The 27,647-nt window shown below is 33.5% G+C and overlaps 1 protein-coding gene across 13 annotated transcripts in view; it reads right to left on the bottom strand.

Annotated features, from left to right (window-relative positions):
* PCDH7 (protocadherin 7) overlaps window positions 1–27,647 on the bottom strand; it is a 294,429-nt gene that overhangs the window by 256,325 nt on the left and 10,457 nt on the right. Inside the window, exon 2 of one of the 13 annotated variants that reach the window (XM_084517348.1) lies at window positions 18,916–19,853. The exons of 11 other annotated variants lie outside the window; for them this stretch is intronic. In XM_084517348.1, coding sequence (XP_084373474.1) covers window positions 19,851–19,853 — 3 coding nt within the window. In that variant the 3' untranslated portion in view covers window positions 18,916–19,850. Of the gene's footprint in view, window positions 1–18,915; window positions 19,854–23,477; window positions 23,866–27,647 lie in introns of those variants that run through there. One more of the 13 variants, XM_084517346.1, reaches the window with a different exon arrangement.

Raw genomic sequence — 27,647 nt, 5'->3', positions numbered from 1 at the left:
GACATGTGCATGCTGTTATAAATTCCACCCATCGTTTTTTCAAGTTATATATATATGTAGGTTTTTTGACAGCTCTTTCTTACCAAGATCACCCCCCACCAGGGCCTTGTTGAGAAGGAAAGGACAGAAGAGGAAAGGGTAAGAAAAATACAAATATAAACTAACATAAATATGATAGTATAGTATAATATATATATATGATAGTATAATCAAACAATAATGTCCCAAAGCCTAGGTACAAAAAGCTCTTCTAATGGTTACTTCAACTGTTTTCTCACAGGACCATTTAAGTATTGGGACAACTAAAAGAAAGACCAGAGAAATTTCATACATTTTTAAAATGCATCTATAGCACACTCCAAAGAAGTCAAGACAAAGTTTTTGACCTTTCTGGCAACACTGAGAAGTTGCAGACCAGATAAAATCATCGGTATTTTCTCATAATAATTAATTCTTCAAAAATATTTTTAGAATCCAAGACAAGAAGCAGTATTGCTCACTTGCCTTGTGTGGGGATGGAACAACCAATACTGCCCAATCCAAGTTTCACTGTATGTTTAACAGATAAAACAATTAAAACAAGCAAACAAACAAAAACCCAACAACTCTGAGCTTCTGTTCAGCTAACATACAAAATGTTAAGTCTATTTGTCTTTTTGTTTTGTTTAATCTTGCATATCTTCAAGACCTCATCAAAAAAACACATCAATACATAAAATTTAGCATCTGATTTTGACTACTCCACTAATTCTTGCAGAACTGAACAAGGTGATGTGAAACAAAACTGTTTGCTGCCTGCAAGAGAACTAGTCCACATACAACTTCTGTAAATATTGAACTGATAGTCAGATGTAGCAGAGACAGAAACAGAACAAAAATAAATTTTCCTGTAAAAACTAAAAATGTTCTAAACCTATATAGGCTTGATTGTTTTCTAGAACAATAGGAAAGTTCCCTGTTACTATCTTCACAGTATTTGTAATCACACAGAACAAAAACTAATATGAATTTCAGTGATAAACCTTCATGTTCTCTTAAACGGGTTCAGATTTTAATTTGTAACTAACCAATATATAATTATTCTGAATGTTTTTTTTTTTTTTTTTTTGTAATTGTTACAGTTATCTTTTTTTTTTTTTTTTTTTTTTTGACATAATCGTTTTCTTGTATAACAGAAAATATGCTATTTTCCAAGCTGCTATCCTCACTACTCTGCCATATGTACTGGGTCTGACTGGGATGTTAACTTTCCCTGCAGCAGCCCATACAGTAAAACCACCACACCATAATGCACTGCACATATGTTATATCTCATCGTAAAAGCTTTAAAACATTTTGCTAAATTCTACTCACCCTGCTCATACAAATAATCTTGCTGAATTAAATGGAAGTGCTGATGTTGTAATTTCTACCATATTGCCAAAAGCTAAACAATGCAGTTTAGCAGCTTATGGCATAGACTTCAAAAATCTTTTGCTAGCCTGTATTAGACATTCCCAAAGGGATAATGAACGAGATCACATAAAAGTTGTCATCAGTTCAAAATCTTGACACACCATTAATTGAAATTGTGTAAGAAACATGTAAGTTAAAGTTGCCATGTGAGTTATGAAACTAATAACCTAGTATATTAATGACATACCTAGTTTCCTAATTTGTTTTTTGTGTCTTTCAAGAGCTTTCTACATGTGGGATTACATATATAGGAAATTATAAAGAAGAGAAGCTAGTTTCTTCTTAATAGAAGTGATACCTTTAACAATGAAAACAAAGAATCAATTTATTATATTCAAAAGAAGAAAAAGATATGTTTCCATTAAGGCACAATATTTAAATCCATAAAATAAATGTTTACAAATCTATACAAAAATTAGTATTCTGTCCATTCAAAGGCAATGGAACAACATATTCTAGCATTTATCTAAATAAGCGATAAGTCAAAATTCAAACTGACTTGCTCTGAGGTTTAGTTTTGGATTAATTGACTACAGTACCTTTTAGTGCACAGCAAATTATTACTGAAGAAATATTATTCAATACTTTTCCAATATGTAACTCTTAAATATATTAGGGAATAAAGATATCAGCACTGAAGTTGCTTTAATGTCTTGCAGAGAAGACTTGCATGTAAAACCTTTAACATGACCTATGTTTTTAAGGTAGCAGCACAGCTCTGTTTCTCAGATACCAGTGAAATCCACAGTTTTTGCACTTTTTTATTTCAACTAAAATATGCAGCAAAATATATTTATCTTTATACTTAGATTAAACACCGAGATTGAATAATTTTGTAGAAACATGTCAATGCAACTCCCTTGTAACAGAACCTAAATTGAGGGGATTATTAGCAGGACTTTCTTTTAATACATTAGTGAATTTATCAATGAAAAAAAGAAAAAAGAAACAACAGTCTCAAAAAAGGCAATGTTGCCACTTTACTCTGTGAAATAAATGAACATTTCAGAATTTCTATCTCAGAAACTGTTTTTGTACATGCTGTGTTCTTTTTTTCTCTCAATCAATGGCACCCAGAACAAGTAAAGAAAAAGAAAAAGAGGGAAAGAAAGAGAGAGAAAGAAGAACTAAATATTGTTTTTATTGTGCTGCAATACAAACCGAAAATTTCAAACCATCTTGCCAATCTCCTTCCAAATGCTGTGTTGGCTGTAACTAGCCACACAAATTGCATGCTAGGGGATGGGTGGAGAAAAAAAAACAACACAACAGAGGAAGACTCCTGAGAATATCAATATCTACGTTTTGCCCCTTGTGAAGCCTCAAGATTTTCATTATTGCTACTTCACCTGGATGCTCTAATATTATCTATGACGTCTCTTACCAACTCACTAGTGTCTCTCAGCAGACGTTGCTGTGCAGTTCGGTCTCAGGAGAGCTAGGATACTTTTGTCAATTAGAAATAAGCAAGTTGTTTAATTAACACACCCTTTTCATTAATGGTTTAACCCAAAGCTGACAAAGAATCTTGGTTGCTAACCACAAACAAAGAAAGGAGTACTAATTAACATCCTGACGTTTCTAAAGAGATAGTTTCTTTCAGCACCTAAGGGATTCTTTGAACTCCTCAGAGAACCTCCAATACCTTTCAAGAGCAATTGGAATTTCATTGCTGTCCCACTCAGAGGAAAAAAAAAAAAAAAAAAAAAGTCTGAAGATCACATAGCCAAGCAAGTGGCAAAGGGCTAGGAAGGGCCATGGGTAGGAAGCATCATAAAGTCTGACATTCCAACCCATGAATGAGACCTCTAAGGTGGGGCAGGTTTGGAGGAAGCAGAAAGTATTACACTATTTTAGTCTCCCTTATACCCAGCTGTATTTAGTTAGCCACTTCTAAATTGGATACAAAGTCCAACAGAATGACAACAGAAGAAAACATGACAAGATTTTGGAAACTTGTTAGAGCTAGTATTCAAAATATCAGCCACCTGGGCTTCCTTCATCTTTCTTCCAGCTAATCTTGGTAGTGTAATATTTTCTTAACCTTTTCTATTTGCTTGCAAACTTATTTATAAACTAACCAGAAAACCAAGAAACTCTCTTTTCCCCCCTGTATTTTATGAAATCAAACCTATGTACTTCATTGTTCAGAACATGCATTCAGTTTCAGATGTTAAATTCAAGAGTTTTGTCATAATGGCAAGGAATTATTTTTTATGATTCAGTCAGATCCCAAGTTCCACAGGTACATCCATCTCCACAACTACCAACTGACAAAATCCTGTGGACTACTGTCACAGAGAAATGAGAAGCAAATAAGTCTGCATCACAAAAATTGATCTACTCTGTTTATTCAATAATGGACCAGAAGTTATTTTATGAAAGAGATTTATAAATGTTTACAAAGATATAGTATTTATCTATAGCATTTTGTGAAGTTTACTTATAAATCTTCTGTGAAAAAAAAATATGTAATTATTCATTCATTCTCTTCTAGGGTTAGCATTTTGAAAAACTGTTGATAATTTCTATGATAGTGTTTCAATTTAGCATTTCTAGACACAAAAATTCACCACACTGCTGCACACATTGGAAAAAATATTGTTTAAGAAAATGTGGTATTAACAATACTGTCAACTACATTCAATCATGGAGTATCTAGAGATGTAAAAAGTATACTGAAATACTGATCCAAGGATTTCACAGTTTCTTGTTCCATGATTCAGTGAAAAGCATATGAATGAGCAAGCTAGAGAAGAACAAACAGAAGTGAATCAGGACAAGCTCTGGAACTCTTAACAGACAGCTGGGCTCCAGCCAGGAGTCTGCACTTGCCTCTTTTTCCTCCCAAACAAACAGCTCCAGCATACTGAACTGCTTCTGCAGCTAACAAAAAGAAGCAGTTTTTATATTCCCAGACTGAAAATTTAAACTAACCCAAGGTCCAATATAGCAAATTCTTTAAAATCTAATCCATACTTCAGGCAATGTCCCAGAACCTTTTTTTTTTTTTTTTTTTTTTTTTTTTTTTTAAGTGCTGTACAATATTAGATATAAAATAGTCAGTGTGAGAATGTGAGGTTTCCTGTAATAAAATCATCTGTCCATGGGATACACTGAGGCTGAATAGTACAGCCCTCTGGAGTAAATATTTCTTCTTCCAACCGAATATTCTTCTTTCTAATTCTTTCACTCAAAAAAACTAATATGGATCTGGTCTAGCTTGTAGGAGTTACCTTTAAAAGCACTAATCACCTACTGCTTCTCACTGATTCTAGTGAGAGTTGTCTTTATTATGTCCAAAAAGCAAACTTTTTATAGTTTGTCAGAACACAACTTTATTTCAGAAGCTATGTTTAGTTACTTGTAATTTTATTTTCTGTTTCCTTAATGATCTGGCTTCTACTTTATGCTCATATATATACATATATATATATTATAATAAAAACATAAATCAGTAAATTATACCAATAAGGCAAATAACTCTTTTTCTTTCAAAGTAACATTTCTTTTGGTCTTTGAATATCTTCTAGTGGCTGGCCATTTTAACTTAACTGCTCCCACTGATTTCCAAATATTCCATTATAATAAAAGCAGAGAGGCTGTGCAACCTTATGGAATAAAAACAAAAGTAATCCATCTAAGCACTCGTATAGGCATCAGTAAAAAAGTAAATAACATTGAAAATTATCATTATGAGGAAATATTTACATATTTTCTACTGAAGAAAGAAAGTGGGTGTTTTTCATGTTTCTTTGAACAAATCACAGATATATTATAAATAAATAATGAAAAACAAACATAAAAACATAACTTTATTAACAAAAAGAAAATACAGAAACAAATTAATACAGTAGTTTCGTTTTCTGTATGTCAAACTAAAGCTGTTCTGCAAATCACGTTTTATAACTGGAACTTTAAAAAAAAGAAACAGATAAAATCAATGCAAATTCTTCTATTGTTGAACTTAAAATCAAAGCCAGGTTTTTCCACAGGAGTTAGTTTGCTGCTCTTTTTCCAATTTCTTTTTATTTTGAAAACTAGTTTTCAAATGCATACACACATGAATTAAGACCTTATTTTGGCAAAGGGTTCAACTCAATAGCAAGCTCATAGCAAGTAAACTAAGATGCTGATTGCATATGTAAATACCTACAAGACTGAGCATTCAATACATCATTGTTCTCCTGCATCTTGAAACAGATAGATCCTTTCCCTTTGTTTCTATGAACAGTTTTGTTAAAGCCACTTCAGTCACATTATTCTACTGCTGCCATTTTCTGCTTCAAAAACTTGTAAAAAATAACAAAGGTAGATAATAGAGTCAACAACAAAGCAAAAATGGTGGGGGAACAAAATAGCAGAACTTTTCCTTGTTCCCTTTTTCTGTATCAGTAAAAGTCTGAAGAGATTGTAAATTCATTAAGATACCTCCCTAAAACCAATCAAAAGATTTTGAAAGGCAGGAAAGCAAAAATAATATGTAAAATATTCTTTCTCCTCCTGAAACAACAACAGAATGGGAAAGTTCATGGGCATAACCCGTGAAAAATAATATTCATTAATCGTTCCACTACATAATGTCAAACTAAAAGGAAAGACTTGCATTAACTGTGGTAATAGTAATGATATGTCTACCTCCGCAGCAGAAGAAACTCAAATTGTTACAGCTGATTTACTCCACTCCTGCTTTTCTAATTTTAGGAAGAACAATAATACAGATGTATTTAATTAGCAAGTCCAGGCAACTGGATTAACAACTGATAAACAAACAGCGCTACCAGCTATCGTCTACAGATGTATTCCAAAATATATATACCAAAAAAAAAAAAAAAAAAAAAAAAAAGGAAAAAAAACAAACAGAGACAGAGACAGAGAAAGAGCTTGCATTGGCAAGAAAGGATAACTGAACAAAAATAGATTGTATAACAATTGGCCCAATCCTACAGACCAAAATGCTTACAATCTCTATGACTGCCAAACCTGGCATTAGATCAGTGCTTCTCTGTTTCCGATTTACAGGTAGGCCTATGCTGCAGTGCCTGGTGTGACTGGATCATGCAGATAATAGAACCAGCTAACTAACTGGTGACCTAAGCCTGGTTGTGTACAGCTGCAAAACTTAAATATTTTCAGGACTTATTTTTTTTTAATCCCATGCTGTTCATACTACCCAAAGCAACTTGGTATTTTGATATATTCCTATTTATGGTATGACTACAAGATAACCCATGACTTCAGTATCTGGTAATGATCTTTATGTCTGGTAAGTATTTCACAGAATCATAAAATATCCTGAGTTGGAAGGGACCCACAAGGATCATCAAGTTCAACTTCTGGCTGTATATAGGACCACACAAAAATCAGACTGTGTGCCTGAGAGTGTCGTCCAAATGCTTCTTGAACTCTGGCAGGCTTGATGCCATGAGCTCAATATTTTATCAGTCTTGAACAATGGAATACACTTGCAGAAACTATAGATGATAAAACATTTGGAAAGGCTGTGAGCATCTGATGAAACAAGACCAGAATTCAAATGACCTTGAAAAATCAACAGAATAAACTCAGTAGCAGAAAGTGCAAAATGTAGGACTGAAAAGAAAAAAAAGAAGAGGGTTGGGGGGAAAAGGGGGAAGGGAAAAATTCAAACAAATATAAACCAAATAAATTATTTTGTGTGCAGAAGTTGTTACGATGGAAGAGAAAATTATTGTGGAATGACAATTAAACGTGTACTAAAATGTGTAGTAAAGGGGTCAAATACCAGGAATGCAGGAAGGAGAATGTTGGAAATGCCACAACATCACACTCTGAGATAGTCATTTTGCTCTACTCAGAACTGGCTTCAGCTCAAGCAACAGAATCTGAGATACACTGATAAATCAGAGAATCCAGAGGATAGCCACTACAAGAAGTCCATGAAACATGAATTAGCTTTCCTGATGATAGCTTATTCAAAAATATCAAAGGACTAATAACATTTCTGAAAATGTTATAAAAGGGCAATAAAGACTTTTTTTCCATTTACACTAGGGACAAGTCAAAATGAAACTACCTTAGCCCTTGCTTCCACATTACCATTTCAACAGATCCAATTTAGGCAGTTACTGCCTTCTTCAAACCACACTCACTGACTTATTTGTCTCCAGCCTGCTGAATGCTCCCTAATTCTCTAATTCATTTCTCTCAGCCACATGTTTCTGTGAAATGTTTCTTCTATATTTAAGTCCTTAGAGCATAAAAACAAGTGGTGGTGGACTCCATATGTGGGGAAGGCTTGAGTAGATAGGGACAGAGGTGGACTCTTAAACAGCACAAAGAATTACAGAAAACAAAATGAAATAAGCAAACAACAACAAAAACAACACCACCACAAAACCACAGTTCCACAGAAGTTGTAAAATACTAGTATTTTCTACCTAGGTAGGCAGTGAATGCTCTTTTTGAAAGTTTTCAAGAATTTAGATGCCAGATATCTATGAATTCCCTTCTAACACTACATTTTTATCCCTATGCAAGGTCTGAAACACTAGATTGAACAAAAATATCTAGCAAGTAATGTGCTAGGCAGCAACAAACTTCCCTGTGCCTGTCAGACTCATTCTGTGTTTCTAATGCTGTGGTCAAAATAAAGTTGTAAAAGTTTTGGGTAGGAAAAGTTTTGCAAGAAATATTCATTACGTTGTATTAAATTAATGAAAAATTAGAGCAAAAACAATTTGAGCAATGAAGAGGAGACATTTATTAGGGAAATCAAATGTAAAAAGCCAACGATGTTCATATTATCTGTTCCATTGGCTTCTCCCCCTTGCTCTTTTAAGGTAGTATAAATGTAAACAGAATGGATTTTTATGTCTCCTTGCTTGTGAATTCCTTTAAGTTACTGGTTTAATAGGCAAACCTCTCATAGGTAATAATTACAGCCTGAAGGAAAACTGCCCAGCTACACAATTTTTCTTTACTACCTTTACAATATAGATCTCCGTTTACTCTATCAGTCCTATGACTTGCAGTGATCACAAATAGAGTTTCCAGCCAGCTATTTTGCTTGGAAATCTATTGCACAAACATACCAACTATTCATAACATGCCATTTAAGAACTTGCAAAAAAAGCAGTTATTTTCAGAATCCTCCTCTAAGACTAGACTATTACTTTTACAATTAAGTTATTATAATGACCTAAAAGAAATATAGATGAGCTTCCAAAAGCAGGCATTGCAGTCATCAGAACAATGCTACATATGCAGTCATTAAGCAAATCTCAACACTTTCAAATTTCTCAGAACCATAAAAACAATGACCATCTAGCATAGTATTCAGCTAAAATCAAATCACTTATTTCATTTCCTTTTTCTTCAGAAGACCAGTTTCTACATCTAAATGCACTTTGAAATTCCTACTACAGGATGACAATTAAGCATTCTGCTTTAGGATAAAAGGTATTGCCCCCTGTTCTTACCAGCTGGTTCTCCCTACTCTTTCTTGTTGGAGGTAGGAAGCTCCTCACATCTGCCAGAAGAACCATATGTGAAATTACTTCTTAACCCAGTTGTGTCAAAATGGTTTCATTTAAAAATATCTATCTATTTTTAAAGTGTTTCAGCTCAACTGCAATTGCTTGTCTGAATGTGTCTTAAACACAATTTATCTTTAAATTTGTGAATTAGAAGCTTCTGTTTACAAAGGCAAACAACAATAATCAATTTATGCTCTCCAAATGGTTCCCCAGGCTCTTTTAATGTTCAAGGACTGAAAGAGAGAACATCTGAAGGTAAACAAAATTTTTCTTCTCTACTAGATCAAATATTCATGTTACAAAATACCATGCTGCCTTATAAAGTTAGCTTCATCAAAAATTGTGGAGAGCATCCTGACATATTAAGATATCATCATACTGGCTGTCCAGAACACTGTACAGCATGCTTTTGTTTTTATTTTATCATAATTCTGTATGATTGTAACATATTTCTCCAATTTTATGTTATTCAGAAGCCATCAGGATCTCAGTTATAAAAGATTCTACCACAAATGTTGATATAATTTGACATTTTATGCAACTTCAGTAATACAGATGTTTTTCGACATACCAGAGCAATTACTAGCACGGAGTACAGCACAAAAAAAAATACCACTAATTAATCCAAATTGAAAGAAAAGAAAAAAAAAAAAAAGTTTGCTAATTTTTTTTTTATGCAGCTGTGAAGAATTTTCTCACATGAATTTTCAAAGAGGTGCTGATCCAGTTGGCTCTAAGGTCAACATTTAAGAGTTCCACTAGGTTTGGAATTCAATCTGTTATGTTATCTGAGACAGATTCACTATTTTCTATTTTGTGCTCTGCACTGCCTCATGGCACAAGGTAAACAGTGTTGACAACACTAATCTTCTGGCTGTTGCTGAGCAAGGCTTGCACAGAGTTCAAGGGTTTTTCTTGTTGCACTCTGCCAGGAAGTAGGTTGGGGGTGAGTAAGAAGTTGGAGGTGACAAAGACAGGACAGCTGACCCAAACTAATCAAAAGGATATTCCATACCATACGATGATGTGCTCAGTACTAAAAGCTCAAGGAAAAAAAAAAAAAAAAACAACAACAACAAAAAAAAAACAGAAGGAAGGGAAGACATTCATGGTGATGGCATTTTTCTTCCCAAGTAACCATTATGCATGATGAGACCCTATTTTCCAGGAAGTGGCTGGACATCTGCCTGCTGATGACAATTAATGAATTAATTTCTTACTAATCTTTGCTTGTATGCACAGCTTTTGCTTCACCTACAAAACTGTCTTTATCTCAATCCATTTCTCATCACCTTCCTTCTACTTTCTGCCTATTGTGTGGAAGAGGGGAGGGAGGGAGCAGCTGTGTGGGTGTTTGGCTGTTGGCTGATGTCAATCCATAACAATGGCCAAAGTAATTTACAATAATTAAAGACTAATTAATGTTAAAGCTGAAAACCTCTTAGGAACACCAGAATTGCTGAAAATATACCAGTGTGTAATTCTGGCTAAAATCACTTTTTTTTTTAATCTTATGTAATTCCCAGGACAGTATTATCACATAACTTTCATTTTTTACAGGCAAAAAATACCTAGAGTTTTCAAAGGTGTGGTTTTTTTTTTTTTTTTTTTTTTTTTTTTTTTTTTTTTTTTTAATTCAGGCCAGTAGTTCCTACATTGCATGAGAGTGTCATTCCTGTAGGGAGCTTGTATTTTAGTGTCTTTAATTCACAATTCTTGAAAGTAGAAAACCTCTCAGATTCCAAACAATTTGAAACAAATGAGTACATATTTTCCAATAGAAAGAAAGAATTAAGTGTTACATTTGTGCTCATATCACTACTGCAGTTGCTATATGACAGCCATCTTCCCAGGTGACTTATGAGTGTACAGCAGTTTGACCTGTATGAAGCAGAACTGATTTCAGGATATATTCTAACAAACCATATGGAAGGCTGGTAGCTCACACACACCTGATGCATTTTCTTCAAGCATTTCCAGCCATTTTGATCAATCCCAACCACTTGAGTAGATAAATAGAGATAAGTAGAGTAAAGAGTGATTGATACCAGAAGTATTTGAACATAAGCAAACATGGGCCTTGGAATGGCACATAGTTTCACCGGCCTTTTTATGTAGTTAGAATAATTCAAATTCACTGTAGTGCTTTTCTGAGTTACATACATGATATTTCAATGTGAGGTTGAAATACCACTTTTATTCTAAGCAGCTATTTCTCATGCAATTCTCAATTTATTTTGGGTGCTGAAACCTCTCAAACTTGGCCAGATATTTTTTTATTATTTTTTATTTTTTCTCCTAACTATTCTTCCAGCCATCTGGGAATTATCTGAGTGTGAAAGAATGATATTTTGATGCTTTTTTTTCATTTAAAAAAAATGTTTCAATAAATCTTTCCTTAGTGATTTAAGCATGTATCAAACTGTGATATTAACAGTTATACTATTTTGTTCACTGGTATTAGCCATTTCAGAGCTTTCATTAGCACATTTTAATGAGGATCCCCAGAATGAAGAGGTTAACAAAACCTTTCCAGAACTCCTACTGCTATCTGTAATGCATTTTTATTAGTTTACTGCAATGAGAAATTCCAATCTTGCCTCAAGAAGTAAACAAGAACCTCAGAATGTTACGATGTCAAAATTTCCTGAGATTCACTCAATATCACCACTTTCTGCTGATACTACTTAGTTATATTCTATTCAGGGAAAGCTCTTAGCAATTTGTGGTACCCATGACCATCCTGATTTCTCAACAACAGGAATTTAAGTTCCTACCCAACAGCAGGGGGTTCAGTTTTAGTGTTAAGAGAGGGAATATTTCAATTACCATTTTTCAGGGATCTGTGGTAATAATGTCATGGGACATATTCTATTTTCACTTATAGAAATGTAAATTTAGTATAATTTTTCCAGTGTACTTTTACATCTAAGCTGAGATGAGAATTTGAGTTCACAATTTCATCTGTAATATTCCTACAAAGAGCACTTCCAAGTGCTTAGTGGGAAATGCTGTGGGCATTATTCTTCCTATGAGATTTTGCTTAATAGTCTAGAAAGAGGGAAAGATCCCCAGTTCTGTAAAGCACTGTAATCATAGTAGCAATGATGATGTCAGAGAGCATTTATCTATCTTTTTTTTTTTTTTAACTTTTTAGACTGCCAGAAAAAAAAAAAAAAAAATCCACTTAAAAATCCACTTAAAAATATATGTATATATTTTTATAATATTCAGGACTTCTGGGTATTACTTCATTTTGCTTTGCATTTGTAATAGCCTGAACACAATCATAATCCTATAGTTTATGAGTCATTTTTGTGTGAGTGCAAAAAATTTTATTTGTGAATACAGTCACATAAAAGTCTAGTTGATGTTTTAAGTATATCTATATACAGTTTTCACATACAAATTTTCCACGTACAAATGTGTACATACATGAACATACTATTGTAATTGCATAAATGTAAATTTAGGATGTTTCTTCCAGTGTGCCTTTACACCTGGAAACAGCTGTGACATGTAAAAATGTAATAAAATAAAATTAAATGAAAACCTTTTGAATGGACAGTAAAGCACTATCTATAGTAGTAAAGTAAGTGGGACCAATGCACCCATAGTGCTAAATTTTTAGCACAACCTTCAGCTATGCACTATGCAGTAGTGCACAGTCAGTCAACAGCCATCACCGGAACTGTTCACAGTAGGCAGCTTGAACCCAGCCAACCTATTCTGGAGAGTAAGAGTGTTAATGTGCTAATTGATCTCACAAAGAACAGGTATGATCCTATAAATTAAAACATGCTAATTAAATCTTTTATTTATTTATTTATTTATTTATTTATTGCATAAAAATGTAAAACAGCACAAAATAAAAAATAGTAATTCTGGAACATGTTTGTCCAAACTCTGCAACAACAGTAGCTGCCTTAACTACTTTCCTAGTACCTGTGGATTGCATCAAGAAATATAAATGTTTGCATTTTATGTATGTACATATGTGTATTTATGTAAAAATGTAGCCTTTCATTTTTTTTTTTAATAATAAACTAAAACGGCAGTTCATCAGCATAAATAGAAAAAGATCAAAGCCCCAGCACACAAGGTCAGCTTTTTAAAAAGAAATGGAAACTAGCTGGAGATATCCCTGGCTTAGAGATTATTTCAAAAGAAAGCAAAAGCCTCTAATTTTTTTCTACTGAGATAATATCAAAATAAAATTTTAATCTGATATTGCTGGACAGGATACTACACAGGACATGTAATGCAGATTACCCTCAAGTAGGCCTCATCAGAGGATAAATGCTGAAACTGCAGTGAGTAATATACTAACTTCTCTGGTATCTTCCTGGAACACGATGACTTAGAAGGAGGCTATGCTGACATTTGTAACTTCTTATCACAGATACTGAATTAGTTATTCTCCTCTACTTGATTTTGCCTGCTGAGATTATGGGAGAAGAATGGGATACACCCGGGTACATCACAGTGAATTTCAATTACTTCTGAAAGCCAGCAGACAGATGCTTGCATAAGGTATTTAGTCCCCAGTCACTTTCATAGTGGGTGTACTAATGCCATTTGCCAGAATCGTTCCTTCCATAGGCAGTAAGAATTTTGATGTCTAAAAATTTTAAATCATCAGAGAAACACCAAAGAATATCACTTTTCCATAGCTGCTAGAAATATAACAAATTATTTTAATGTACTGCACTGAGACAGAGCCACCAGCAACCAATGAAATGGCAATGATCAATCAGTGTGTAAAATCCATGACAAAATTTGTAGCCCAGCATTCTGGCAGGCTCTGCTTCTTAAAAACAAAAGAAAATTAAATTAAAAAACAAAACAAACAAACAAAAGAGGAGTGATACAAACATAATATGTCTGATGATCATTGTATATCTGAATATTTCTGATATAAATAATAAACATATACTGTATTTGAACATATAATCTTTTTTTTTTTTTTCTAAAATATCTACTGCTTTAATTGAAAGATTATAGTATAGTAAATGCAACCAACTTAATATCTATGTGCAGGTGCTAAATTCCAAAAGTTCCTTGAAGTATTAGTCAATTAAAAAAAAATCCAGAGGAGCACATTTTTTAATCTTGTATTCCTTTTTTTCTTTAGAGTAATTAAATATTTTTAATTATTTACTTAATGGTAAATCTAATTAAGCATACTTGCTCATAATCATATTTAATATTATTATTAATTATCAATAATGCAAAAAGCATTAAAATACAACATTGCAGAATCATAATTTTTAAAGTAAATAGTATGAATCAAACTATCAGAGATGGCAAATAAAAATAACTTTTCTATTAGTATTCAACAAAACATCAATTACTGAAAAAGCAGACTTTTCAGGCATTGAAAATAATAACTCTAATGATTTAATAATAAGCCTGAGGACAATCAGGATATTTAAAAAAATAAAGTTAGGTACTGTATACATAATTTTTAGCAGGGTATGCAGGATTGTGCCTTTTATTTGTTTCAATATCAAGTATTCTATATCAAGTATGAGATTTCTGTTTCTTTGTCTTTAAAAAGGTCAGATAGAAATACTAAAGGGCAGATACATGGGTCTTTTATTTCAAAATATGTTCTGTTCCAGATCAGAGAAAAAGATAGAAAATACCCTTTTCAAACCACTTGGACAGTTGTCTTTTTTTGCTCTTTAGAGCCTTCCCCTCCCCCCCAAATGACAGAAATGACTGTATTTCAGCAACACACGGCTCCCCAAATGGTCTTTTGCTAAAACAGAAGTCACAGAAGTCAACCCTGCATTAAAGCAGTAGCTTGGAGACAGGCATAACTAAATCTTACGTATCTTCCTCAAATCCCTTAAATCACTAACTAATAATGTGATGAAATTGCTAACTCTGTGTTCATTCTGGCTCTTTGCCTGTTTTTTGGTTTTATAGAAGAAAAATCTGTAACAACTACCAAGGTGTAGCTTACAATTTTTTTTTTGATGAAAATTACATTAAGTTTCTGTGATGACAGATAAACCAATTGCAGGAACCAGCTGTACATTTTACAAAATGATGTGTATCAGTCTGAGATTTATAGACCCCTAGATATCCATAGACAATGTCTAAAAAGTTTGTGAAAGTTAAGAGGATGTTTATTTATGTAAAATAACCATACACTTATATGTGTGAGAAACATCTAGATGCTCCTGCACTGAAAGAAATAGAGGCTAATAAAGTTCAAACTGATTATTTAAAGTCCAGATAATCCATACATTATGTTGTCTTGCATGGAGAGCAAGGTCATGTAGGAACATCATATTATAATAACCACATGCTGATCTCCTACACAACCAATGTGTGAAATAAGAAAGTTATAGAATCTGTTGCAAAATCTCATGGTACTGAGTTATTTCTTCTTATTGTAGCCAATACATGACTCTGTAAAGACCTCTCTGTCACAGCATCTTATTCTTCACAAAGATATATTCAATTACCTCCCGTATAGTTCTCATCTGCAGCTAGGCAGACTTTTATCAAGGACATAAGAGTCTGTATTAGTTGGATGGACTCCCACTGAGCCATTTCTGTTAAGATTCCCAATACACCTCTATCTCTCTGTTCAGACAGCCACTATATTTCCAAGTGTGCAAATATTTCCAAGCATTTTTTTCCCCTTGGGGAAAAGAAATGCATGCTTGTCATTTTCTCAGTTGAATCTCCTTGATCTACCCCCATGATTTTTTCTACCTCAAAACTGTCAGTTGTTTCTCAGCAGAGAGGGAATAGGACATTGAATTTACAAGCACAGACTTTGGAAACATAATAATCTAACATTTAGAGCACTATAATTTTTCTGTTTTCAAAATGAAAACTTCATGCACTAGAGCAATTGTGTTTCTGCTTTCACATCATTTAATATTACTACAAATAAATTATGCATTTTAAGGGTAAAGAAAAATCAATGACAGATGCAGTTTTTATAAAGTCATAATATGAGGAACACTGCAGAAATTCTAACAAAATGCTGTATTATGCCAAAGCCAAGACAGTAGTTTTTATCAGACAGCTTTTCTTACAGATTACTTTGCAAACAAACAGTGTTGTTAATCTTACACATAAGAATTTGGTTGCTTTAAACTTCTTTGAGTTACCTTAACAATTTCACTTTTTGTTATTAATTTTTGAGTATAAACATTGCTAATATTTCCTTCCCATTCTTGTTTCTTTTTTTCTTCCTGAAGAGGTTCAACTAAGAGATAAATTTAGTAAACCTTGCTCATAATCTTCAGCATCAACATTATGATTAAAGAAGAAGCACTGCATTACTAAATCTGATGTTCCTACAATCACAACAAAACAAAACCTTGTCTTTGGCACATTTATATACAACTTCAAAGCATTTATCATGATATAAAATTAATATATCATTTATCATTATATAAAATTAATGATATAAACTCTTGACTATAAGAGTTCAAGCCATATTGGTTAAACATGCCAAACAGAGGACAAAACATAAAACAGTTAGAATAGTTGTGACTGCTGCCTGTTATCTTAGTTACTAGGAAAGCTATAAATACCTTTCTTGTATCTCAGTTTGCACATTCCTCATTTGAGGAATGAATACAGAATTTTGAGGCTTGAATACAGAAACAGCAAAAGCCATGAATTTTATTTATGAAGTATAATAAATACATATGATTTTATTTTTTTTCTGTAATTAACTCTGATGTTTATTCACTGCAAGGATTGCCTAGGGCAAGAAGGACAAAGCAAAGTGTCAAAATCTTCTGCAAATGGTGAAAAGCAAAATCTGCAGAAATCCTGATGATGAACTCATGACCTATTTTATCAGGACAGCATCACATCATCATCACTATTTACTCAAAATAACTACGGTAAAGATTTAATTACCATATTACCATATATACCACTTTTCCGTGCTCCAGCAGTCAAAATGTACAGAAATATATATATATATATATATATATATATATATTTTTTTTTTTTGTAGGTCTGCACTATCATTTTTACCAATGAAATATAACACACTCAGAAAAATTGTAACTGACAGAGTACAGCTGGAATCTCATCTAAATTTAGTGACTTGGAAGCCACCTAAGTTAGTCATCTTATACAATCAATAGGAAGAGTCCCAGGGGAGAGCACCTACTTAAAATAGATAGAATAGCTTGACTTCTGAAGGTACCTATCTCTTTTTTTTTTGAAGTGGCCCTACATACGTAACTTGTGCCAGATGACAAACATGCTGAGGTGGAGTGAGTTAGACAAAGGGACAATTTTTAAAACAATTTTTAAACATGAAAATGTTTAAAAACATGAAAATTGATATTTCTACCTCATTTTTATTTTGAGAACTGGTATAGATTTAGGGACCTAACAACAGTTATGTTGATTTAAGTACATTCATACAAATGAGATCAGCATAATTTTTTTCCTAGTTAATTGAGTTTTTAAAGGGAACACACAGTTTAGACTCATGGGAAATTTTGAAAACCTTATCCCTGTGTCATCAATGTGCAGGAAGATAAGTTTATTTTAATAGTGCTAAATAAGACCACTATGCCCTAATACTAGGTTGAAATATCTACTATATTTTAATAATGAAATATAGACTGTCAAAGAACATTATTTAGATAAATTTAGACATTATTATCAACATAAATCAGGAAATAGAATTTTAATTCTGACATAGGAAATAGGAGGAAAGCATCTAAGAAGTGTAGTAACATGACTTGTTCACAAAAGAACCAAATTTATTCTCTGTTAAGATGTTGAAATCCATTACATGTTGTACACCATTTCATTGTAAGCCAACTCTATAAACATATACAAGATATCAGCATCGTACCAGTGTTATTTCAAAGTGCCCTGTAGAAAGTACCCTAACACGTCTAAAAGCTGAATATAGCAACCTTACAATTTGTGCTTTCTTACATTTCCTTCAGAGTGTATGACAGCACAACCAGGTGAGGGAACCTGATACCTGGGGTACTGGGACTCTCACTTGCCATTTAAAGTGCAGAGTTTGGACAAAATTCCACACTTAATAAGAACACGGGTGCCATTACTTACCTCTGTCTGAACTCATAACATGCCTGTACTCCAGAAAATGCTATTATCCATTTCTTATGGACCAGAAACCAAAATCTTAATACAAAGGGCATGTTTAGAATAAAACAAATCTGAACTTTTGTTAGGGAAACTCCAGTCTTTTAACAAGGTCCTGTACACACATGAATTCTTTTTCTCCTTCCCCCTCCACTGAATACAAGTAAGAATATTCGATTTAAACAAAACAAAACAAAAACACCTTTGATGTGGTTTCATTATTTTACAATTATACGAATGGATTCATTTGTGGGCCATCTTGAAGCATCTATTGTTAGGTACTAGTCCAAGAATTTGAACTAGTATAAGCCCAGGACACAGAGAGAGAATATAATAACACTGCATCATACAGAAATGTAATGAACTAAATTGTATTACTGGATGCTATGCACTGTGGATAGTAGCTTGAAATTATTTTTATTACCTCTGCTCTGTATTTTAGATGCTAATCGTTTATTTTGCTTAAACTCTAACAATAGGTCATCAGTATGCTTCTATTACTTTGTCTGTACCTTTCTTTTTTTTTTCTGTGCCTGCAAAATGTCAACAGATAATTTAATTATGTACTGCCAAGAAGACAGTTAAATGTTTACTCAGAAATTTCCAGTCTGAGAATCTCTTTCTTTAAAATTCTCTTAGACCCCTTTAAGGTTGTGTGATAAATCCTTAAGTTCTCTTAGCCCCCTCTAAGGCTGTGCTATAAACCATAAATCTATTCATAGCTTGGGTCATTAATGAGTAAATATATTCCTTCTTTTACAAAGAGCTAGAAAAGGCATAACATTGCCTCGTTTTCCCCCTTCACTGTCAATTACACACAAAGTCACAGAATAAGCTTCTCTCAAATAAGGCTTCCTAGCTCTTGAATTATGGAAAAGTAGACAAGATGGACACCACTTCATTTGTGCTCTTTTGTAAAGAAAAGGTTTCGTGAAATACAGAGAGGATTAGCCATAAAACCGACATTCCCTCTCTTTATTCGTTGCAACATAGGTCAGCCATAGGTGCTTGCTGGACTGCTTCTAAGTTTACCTTGTAATTTTGCTTCATGACTGCAGAAATCAGCCTGAGTTGGGGATTTTGTTTTGACATTATTTTAACAAAAGGAAAGATCCCTTTGGGGAAAAATAGAATCCAAAATGGCATATGGACATGTGCTGGTATTCTAAGGCACAGGGAAACCTTGTAAATGAAACTATTTCCTGTCTTCACTGTTTTACCTGTCACCATACATGCATAGACTTTCAAATACATATCGTTCTACAGAAGAAGTTAATTAAAAAAACAATAACAACAACAAAACAACCAAGAGTAACATACTTCTGAATCTCCAATGCTTCCAAATATCCAGCAGAAATAATTAAGTTTAAATAATGTTGTCTTCACATCTTAGCATTTGACCTCTAGTGTTCAGCAGTACCAGACTTCTATATGAGAAAACTAGACTGGTTTGTTGGAAAGAAGAGAGACTGAAATTAAAACTTAGAAGTTTTCACACTGTCACTTGGAAGGTTAGAATAAAAACTCAAGTCATGATAACTGGGATTAGAATACTTATATTACAGGATCCCCTCTTCAACTTCCCGAGGAGGGAAAGTGGAGAGCAAGGTGCTGGTGTCTTCCTCCTGGCAACCAATGATAGGACACATGGGAGCAGCACAAAGCAGCACGAAGGGAGATTCAGATATCACAAACTTTTCTGTGAGGTTAGTCAAACACTGGAACAGTCTTCCTAGAGAGGCAGTTGATGTACCATACCTGTCACTGTTCAAGAGACATTTGAATAATGCTCTCAATAATATGCTTTAACATTTGTTTAGCTCTGAAGTGGTCAGTTGGACTAGATGATCTTTGAAGGTCCCTACTCAGTGACCTATTCTATTCTATATGTGAGTAAAATTCTGATGTATGTATTATCCTTTTGATCTCTGTTCTACTGCCTCCTCCAGAAAAATTCTCCCTCCTAAAACAAATAGTTTATCAGATCGACTTTATTTTGCTCTCAGAACAGCTATTCATGAAGCCAATATGCAAATGATTCTTTTAAAGCTCATGAGATGAGCTTACTTAAAGAGAATCTTTGTATTTAAAACAAAAACAAAACAAAACAAAACAAAACAAAATAAAATAAAATAAAATAAAATAAAATAAAATAAATGGGGAGAGAAGCTTTTGGAGGCAATTGCTTCCATCTCAGGTTTTCTTTGATTTAATCCTTTATTTCTTAATACTAGTTATCTACCCTACGGTCCATGTAAGAGTCCCTTCAAAACCATTTCAAATATAAGCTTAGAGAGGGGAAGAAAAAAAAATGTAGACAATCATAACAGCATGGAAAGATGGAGCTTTCCTATCCACATCCCCCAGTGTCTAAAATGTGCATTGCTTTTGATGAAGAGGAAAAGGAACATACAGAGCATCATTTTTACTTGACAAAGTTCTCCAAAAACATTTTTTCAATTATAAAATAAAAGACAGCCAAAAACTGCAGTCCCAGAATGATTTAAGAAACAGCTCTTCTTTCTGAGTTCCAAGTGCAATTCTAAGGGGAAAAAGACAGACAGACAGAAAGAAAAAAGAACTCTGTTCTCCTTTTCTACGAGAAAAGTCTAGCTTAAGTACTAGACCTTTCCTTTGGGAGACAAAATAAATATCTGCAGTTTTCCACTACAGAAAAAAGTAGTAGGCACAAAAATGTCCTTGCCACATTTCCTTTTCTCATGAGATGGTTCTTTTTCATCCTCCAGATTACATGCTTTTGCCTTAAAAATGGGATACACCTTAAAACTAATCAGAAATGCATTGCTGTCAATAGTCAAAATGTCTGCTTACTGAGCCAGACACTTCACTGACAGCAGTGAAGTGGATCTGCAATTCTTTCTTGTTAATTTTGTGATGAACCAGAAAATGTTGATTAAAACCTTTAAACCCCTGCTTTGTAAATAAACTATTTTTTATCTCTAAAAGTTGTAGCAAAGTTGAAGGTAAATCTCTATGATGATGTCAAAAATAGGAAAGACAACAAAATGTGTTCTTCAGAGATTTCAAGACTCTGAGGCATGCCCTTGATCCAGATTAGCATGGTTTTGATTATATTCTTAAAAGGGGGGGGGGGGGGGGAATAAAATTACCAACTCAGTGAGGATTTTAGAAAGGCCAGAGATGTGTCCTCTAGAACAGTAAGGTTTTTTAAAAAATAAATAAATTAATTAAAATTTCTAGACACGTTTTTCTTTACTTCACACTTCCTTTATTCAGGATGTTTTTCTACTCTATATCATAGATTTTTTTTTCCTCTGCTATGGCTGTGAAATATGAACAGAAATACTACAAATTGAGCGTTCAGCCTCTGTACATTTTGCTCTTACAATACACAGCTTCAGAATGATGCCTAATTATTAACTGAAATCCCATTTGTACCCATAAACCAAAAATGTGGTTGCTGATTTGAAACGTTCCTACCACACTGTGAATACTGCAATCTGAAAATGAATGATATTATTTACCACATTTACACAGAGGTAGCTGGGGAGTATGCTTTCAGGCAAATCTTGTAATTTGGAGTTTTAATGCTGAGGTGACTTTTAAAAAGTTTTTAAAATATTCTTTGAAGACTGAAGAGTCCTTCTGACTTTCCTTTCCTTTCCTTTCCTTTCCTTTCCTTTCCTTTCCTTTCCTTTCCTTTCCTTTCCTTTCCTTTCCTTTCCTTTCCTTTCCTTTCCTTTCCTTTCCTTTCCTTTCCTTTCCTTTCCTTTCCTTTCCTTTCCTTTCCTTTCCTTTCCTTTCCTTTCCTTTCCTTTCCTTTCCTTTCCTTTCCTTTTCTTTTCTTTTCAACTTCCCATGTGCTGTAGTATTAGCTGACCATTTGTAAAAGACCTTTCTTTATGTGAATACATGTTGCATATACAGCAGCATTCTGCAAAAACTTCATGTTCCTTAATGTATGTGTTAAAGAATCTACTAACACCGGTAAGAGCTGTACAAAGAAACCTTATCAAGCATTCGTTAGTATTAATTTTGCATTAAAGATTATTGGTAATGGAAAAAAAAAAAAAGTTATTTTTTCAGTAAAGGCAAGATGCATTTTATGATATCAGGTTTCAGGGGAATTTCTGACCATCTCTTACACTGAATTTATCAAGTTTGTTATGATAAATGGATGTTGTCATAATCTTTCATTGTCACAGTGCACTGCTGCCCTAACAGCATCTACTCTTGTAAAACAGAACTGCAATCAGAAAGTTCAAAATTAATAGCTGTGAAATCTCAAGCACTCATAAGCATGTGTTTTTATCACTTCCATGCTGTGCAGATCGGGTACTCTTGTTATTTATTATTTGTGACAGTGAACAATTCCCACTTGCTTTAGTGAAAACGTGAAGAGCTGTTTGCATAACTAGCAAGGTGAAAAATAGATTTCAAACTGTTGGAATCATTTCACAAGAACAATGTACATAGATGGGCAGACAGTTTGCTTTCAGAGCACTTATAATGTGCTGACTACACTATGTGTTATTCTATGGCTTCCTTTTTTAAAAGCACTTCCTACTGTGTGCTCTGCATTTGTGGAGAGCCCATAGGACAAGGACTTCTATGTGCTTCAGTAGTCACTCTCATCTTCAGATTGGAAAAACATAAATGTTCGTAATGTTTTAATGCAGTATTTTGCATGTGGTACGTGGTTAGTATGTGGTCTGCAGCTCACCCGTAGAGTACTCCTGGATGTGCACTCCAAACAACCCTCCTCACCACCAAGCAATAGCACTGCTTCCTGCTGCAAGACTCAAGCTGTCAGATATGCTCCTCTCCCCTCTGACACAAGGAGAGTATGTGACTTCCAGGTAAACACTTAAATAAGTATCAACAGTACTTCATCTCTTAGAGAAGGGACTGTTTTAAGAGGAGCAACTAAAGAAAAAAGCATGGCTACTATGTTTTCCTTGAGATATTTTCTCCATTAAATTTCAGAAATGAAACAGAGGTAGTATCTCCAAACACCATACACTTCAAATTAAAAAGGAAAAGTTAAAGATAGTAACTGTAACAGTATTATAGAAATGTCTCCATCTGATTTAATATTAATGCACAGGAAAATCTATCATGTATCAGGACAGCAAGATTTGCCTGTGGGCAGTGCTATTATCAGCACACAATTAGTTGCAGATTGGAGACACTAGCCTTAGATCTGTTCTTGTGCCAGTAATCTGTTTCCTAGCTGATTGAAATCCAACGGCTCTTGATGAAATGCTATTTATTTAGCTACAGACAATTTGATTAAATGTAAGGGTAATAATAACAAAACCAGTAATGCCCAACATGGCATGAAATGGTGTAGGTCATATTTTAATTGAGACATTTCAGCAAAGAATACAAAATTATGAAATGAAGTGGGATATGTTACAAGAGAAGCTTTTATGGCAAAGTCATTTTCTTTCGATTAAAAAAAAAAAAAAAAAAAAAAAAGAAAAACATTGTGAATGCTAAAAAGTCTTTTCTACTGTCAGTTACTATAAACCCATCACAAAGTATGAATTCTTAGTCCTTAATGCTAAGTCTTTCAAATCCTTGGACTTACTTCATTTATTTTTTTCTTTGATAACAGATGGATTTTCTTTTATCCGTAGTAATTTGCATCAATAGTAGATCATGAAGTCTTATAAATACATAAAGCCTTTTAGAAACATTTGATAGAGAGACAGTTTAGCCAGTCCTTTCATATTTCTGTAACATTAATTCTCCAGGAAGGTTACTGTATAATTTGAAGAGTTCGGTCACTCTATTTAATAAAGAATGAGTAAAGAAAAAATACATAAATTTAGCTTTCAAGGTTCCTAGAAAGGTGCACTAATATTCATGATTAGAAAGTCCAAGATGAACTTCCAATTCATTCAGCAGTGTCTGAAGGGCCAAATGAGTACAGTATCCTCCAATTGACTTCAATATATCGTGAATGATAATATATTTAATAATAAAATATTTTAAAATAAAATTAAGATATCTTCTTAATTTATTCTCCATCGAGAAATTTCACACTGTTGTTTAGCTTTTCGTCTGCACTCAAGAAAAATTAAAAGGATCCAGAATACTAGCAACAATTCATATATAAATATTTAAAGAACTGGTGTTGCACAAAAAGGATAGGACAAATTATATAAGCGTCCAGTTGTCCCCGTGAAATGCAGACAGTGAAGGTTGTGCAGTTTTGCAAAGAGCTATACAAGTTTCCTTTACTTCTAAACTAAACCTCTCCTTTGTATTTTTCTATACCCATGTAAAAAAGCACATGCGCACAACACAAGCACTATTATTTCAGTAACACAGTATCACAGACATAGCCTTATAGAATTCAAACAGGATGAGCTACTGTGCTGCACCAACTTACGTAACTATACTGGTTTCATATCTGTTCAAGGGAGCTGCTGGCACGAAGTCTGAAACCCCATATCCTGGTGAAAAACATCCTTCACTTCAATATTAGTTTTCTGTCATTCTTATGAAATACTACTGTTTATCAGCACTGTTGTTAGATAGTTCAGATATGATATTCTAATCTGTTTTATGTGTATACTAAAATACATGACCCAGACAACATGTTGTAATCTCTAGGAAAAATGTTCATAGTTGAAAGCCACCAGGAAAAATGGATATTGCTCTGTTTTACAAATATTAATATTTGCTCCAGAAATGGGTGAGTTTTATTCATATTCAGAAAAATGTCCATTGAAATAAAGTGATATTTTAAGGCCCTTAAGTTGCAGGACCCAGAATAAGCCCATCAGTATACAGTTAGAGAAGCCTTCTGAATAAGTTTTCTAAATCTACATGACAGTTCTTATCTAAGAGGTTCATTGGTTGATCATTTAGTGACCTGTGTTAAATGGAGATTTCTAGCTTCTAGAGCAATTATTCCTTCCATAAAACAATTCATAACATTACTTGAAAACTTTTCTTTAAAAGAAATCAATTACTGCACTTCTGTAAACTTGTACTACAACTCTAAAGTAATTACATGCTTATTGAAAATAGTATTTTTCTGATTCAACGGAGCGATGGATATCCTCTCCCACTATCACACAAGACATGTATGTCATTAAAACCAATTCAGAACTTGTGGATGGAAATAATGAAACTGATGCACCATTTCATTGCTCAAATTTTATGACAACGTACCTTTATACAGAACAGGAGTGACATGATGGAGTAGGACACCAAATGTATTTTGAAACCAGTGAAAAAATGTGAACAAAAAAGATGGCAAAATAGGAGCTTCAAATGTCACTGTGAAAATTTCTGGGGCAGTTGAAGTAACTAATACTTTAATTTGCTGTTGTTCTACCATCTGTATTTCCATTTCTGTTGTTTTCTGTGTGTGTGTGTGTGTTTTTGTTGTTGTTGTTTTTTTTTTTTTTTTTTCTTTAGAAATCTTACAAACTACTGAAGTACTCACTTTTGTTGAAAAGTGTTTTGTTTTGTTTTGTTTTGTTTTTTTAAAAAGGACTCCCAAATATATTAAACAGATTTGCCTAGAAAATGGCCAGATTTTATCTGACACACAAAGTTTTGCTCTATAAAGAGGATATGAATTTTCAGACTAAGCCTTTCTCACATCTGTGCCTGATAGAAATATCACACAACTTCAGGAATAACACCATGACCAGTCAGGTAGCCAAACACAGGTATCTTGCCATCTGTACTCCTGGCACATCCTTAGTTATAGTAAGAATGTGTTTAATACTACCATTAGGCTTTTTGAAATTCCATTAAGGTTAGAGCATTCCAAGACCCTGTTACAAAGATAATACTTAATTTGGATGTATTATACCATTAAAACCTGCTCTCCATTATTTCACAATTTTTATATATATACATGCTAGTAAGTTAAATGAGTGAGATTTGATTCATAACATACAAACTGATAATGATGGTCTTCTGTATCTGTATTTTAATGTAAATTAGTCTCTGATATTATAACATTTGATTTAGTTTGCAATGATTGATATTAATTACGTTGTATTGACTCTCATAGGATTATCCTTAGTTTAACCCAACATGAGATAAACACTGTGAATGCTCTGAAGGTGCATGAAAAATCAGCTATTTGCTGTCATTATTGTTCCCGTTAAAATAGAAAGTTTGTGCCAATTCAAAATAATTCATTAACTTCAGTATATATATGAACATATATCTGCACATGCATGTTCTATTAATAGGCACACGTATGGCACACATGAAAACAGTGCTTAAGTTCTTATTGTAGAATGCATTTTTAACCTTACCCAAATGCATTACATTCACAAAGGTATCAAAAAGTGCTTAATTTTATTTTATGTATTGTTTCTTTAAATAAAGCAAATGACTTGATGATTGCTTTTTATATTTGGCCTCAAGCTATAGTTACAGAAGAGTGCCCTAGATGACATCCAGGTCTTGAATCATATACCTGTCTGTGCAACTCTGTGCAGATGTCTCAAACTTTAGACTATCTAAAGTGACACAAGGACACATACATTTTGATACCTGAATCAGACCCAGAACACCATGACACCCTCCATTAATTCCTCAGGTTCATTTTTCAGCATAACACTGAATTTAGATAAATCAAGTTTTATCTCTGAAAAAGTATTGTCCTGGTATAGGACATTTTTCCAAAGGATATGCCTCTGAGAATGAGTATAAACAATTCTGCCTTATATGAATATGGTACCCAGAGGAAGCAGGGGCTGCTTCTCGTATTTTATACTGCTCAAAAGCTGAAAAGTCCTTGACAACTATACATGCGTAGACAGAATAAATTATGGCAGCCCCACCCCACTTCTTTGAGAAGTACTACCACAGAGAAAACACTTGGAACACTGTACAAAAGGCATATTCACCTAGGAACCTAGCCACAACCACAAGTCAAGAAACTACTTTTTAGGGAGTTTATGGAGGAATATCCATAGTCATCATATGACAGTAATGCAAGAATTTTTATCCTGTTATGTTACAAACATTTGTTACTCTCCCAGTACCATAAAGGAATTGGATCACACAAGGCTTCAAGATAAAATTCTTTCTGAATTTTTAAAGGATGAAAGCAGTACTTCTGTATTCTTTTTCTACCGTAATTCCATGACTGATTTTCAGCAGCTCAACTAGTACCTACCTTCTGTACCTGTCTTTTACAAATGTGACTTTATATTACGGATAAAATAAAGTCAAATTGTAGATACTAACAGGTCCTAAGTCAAATAATTTGGTAAATATTATTTTTCCTGAAACTGTAGGAGTGCTACTTATAACAATATATTTCTTTCATTCAGGGATTGCATATCATTATTTATTAGGTTGTTTGATCCAAAGCATTAAATCTGTAAAAAAATCCCAGCTGACAGAATGGATGTTTGTCTTTAAAAAAATATATACTCACTATTGTTGGTAGTTAATAACATAAATTACAATTTGAAAGACAAGCACCATGCTTTTCTTCAGCTCCTATTTTTTTTTTTCTGCAATTTGTGTTCCACTCAATAAAATTAAATTTGGGAAGGAGGTGGGAGGGTGGGGTATGCTACAGCA

This window comes from Aythya ferina (assembly GCF_964211825.1).
Source record: "Aythya ferina genome assembly, chromosome: 4".
NCBI classification, from domain to species: Eukaryota; Metazoa; Chordata; class Aves; order Anseriformes; family Anatidae; genus Aythya; species Aythya ferina.
Note: the sequence above shows the minus strand (reverse complement) of the source record. Positions and strands in the feature narration are given on the sequence as shown.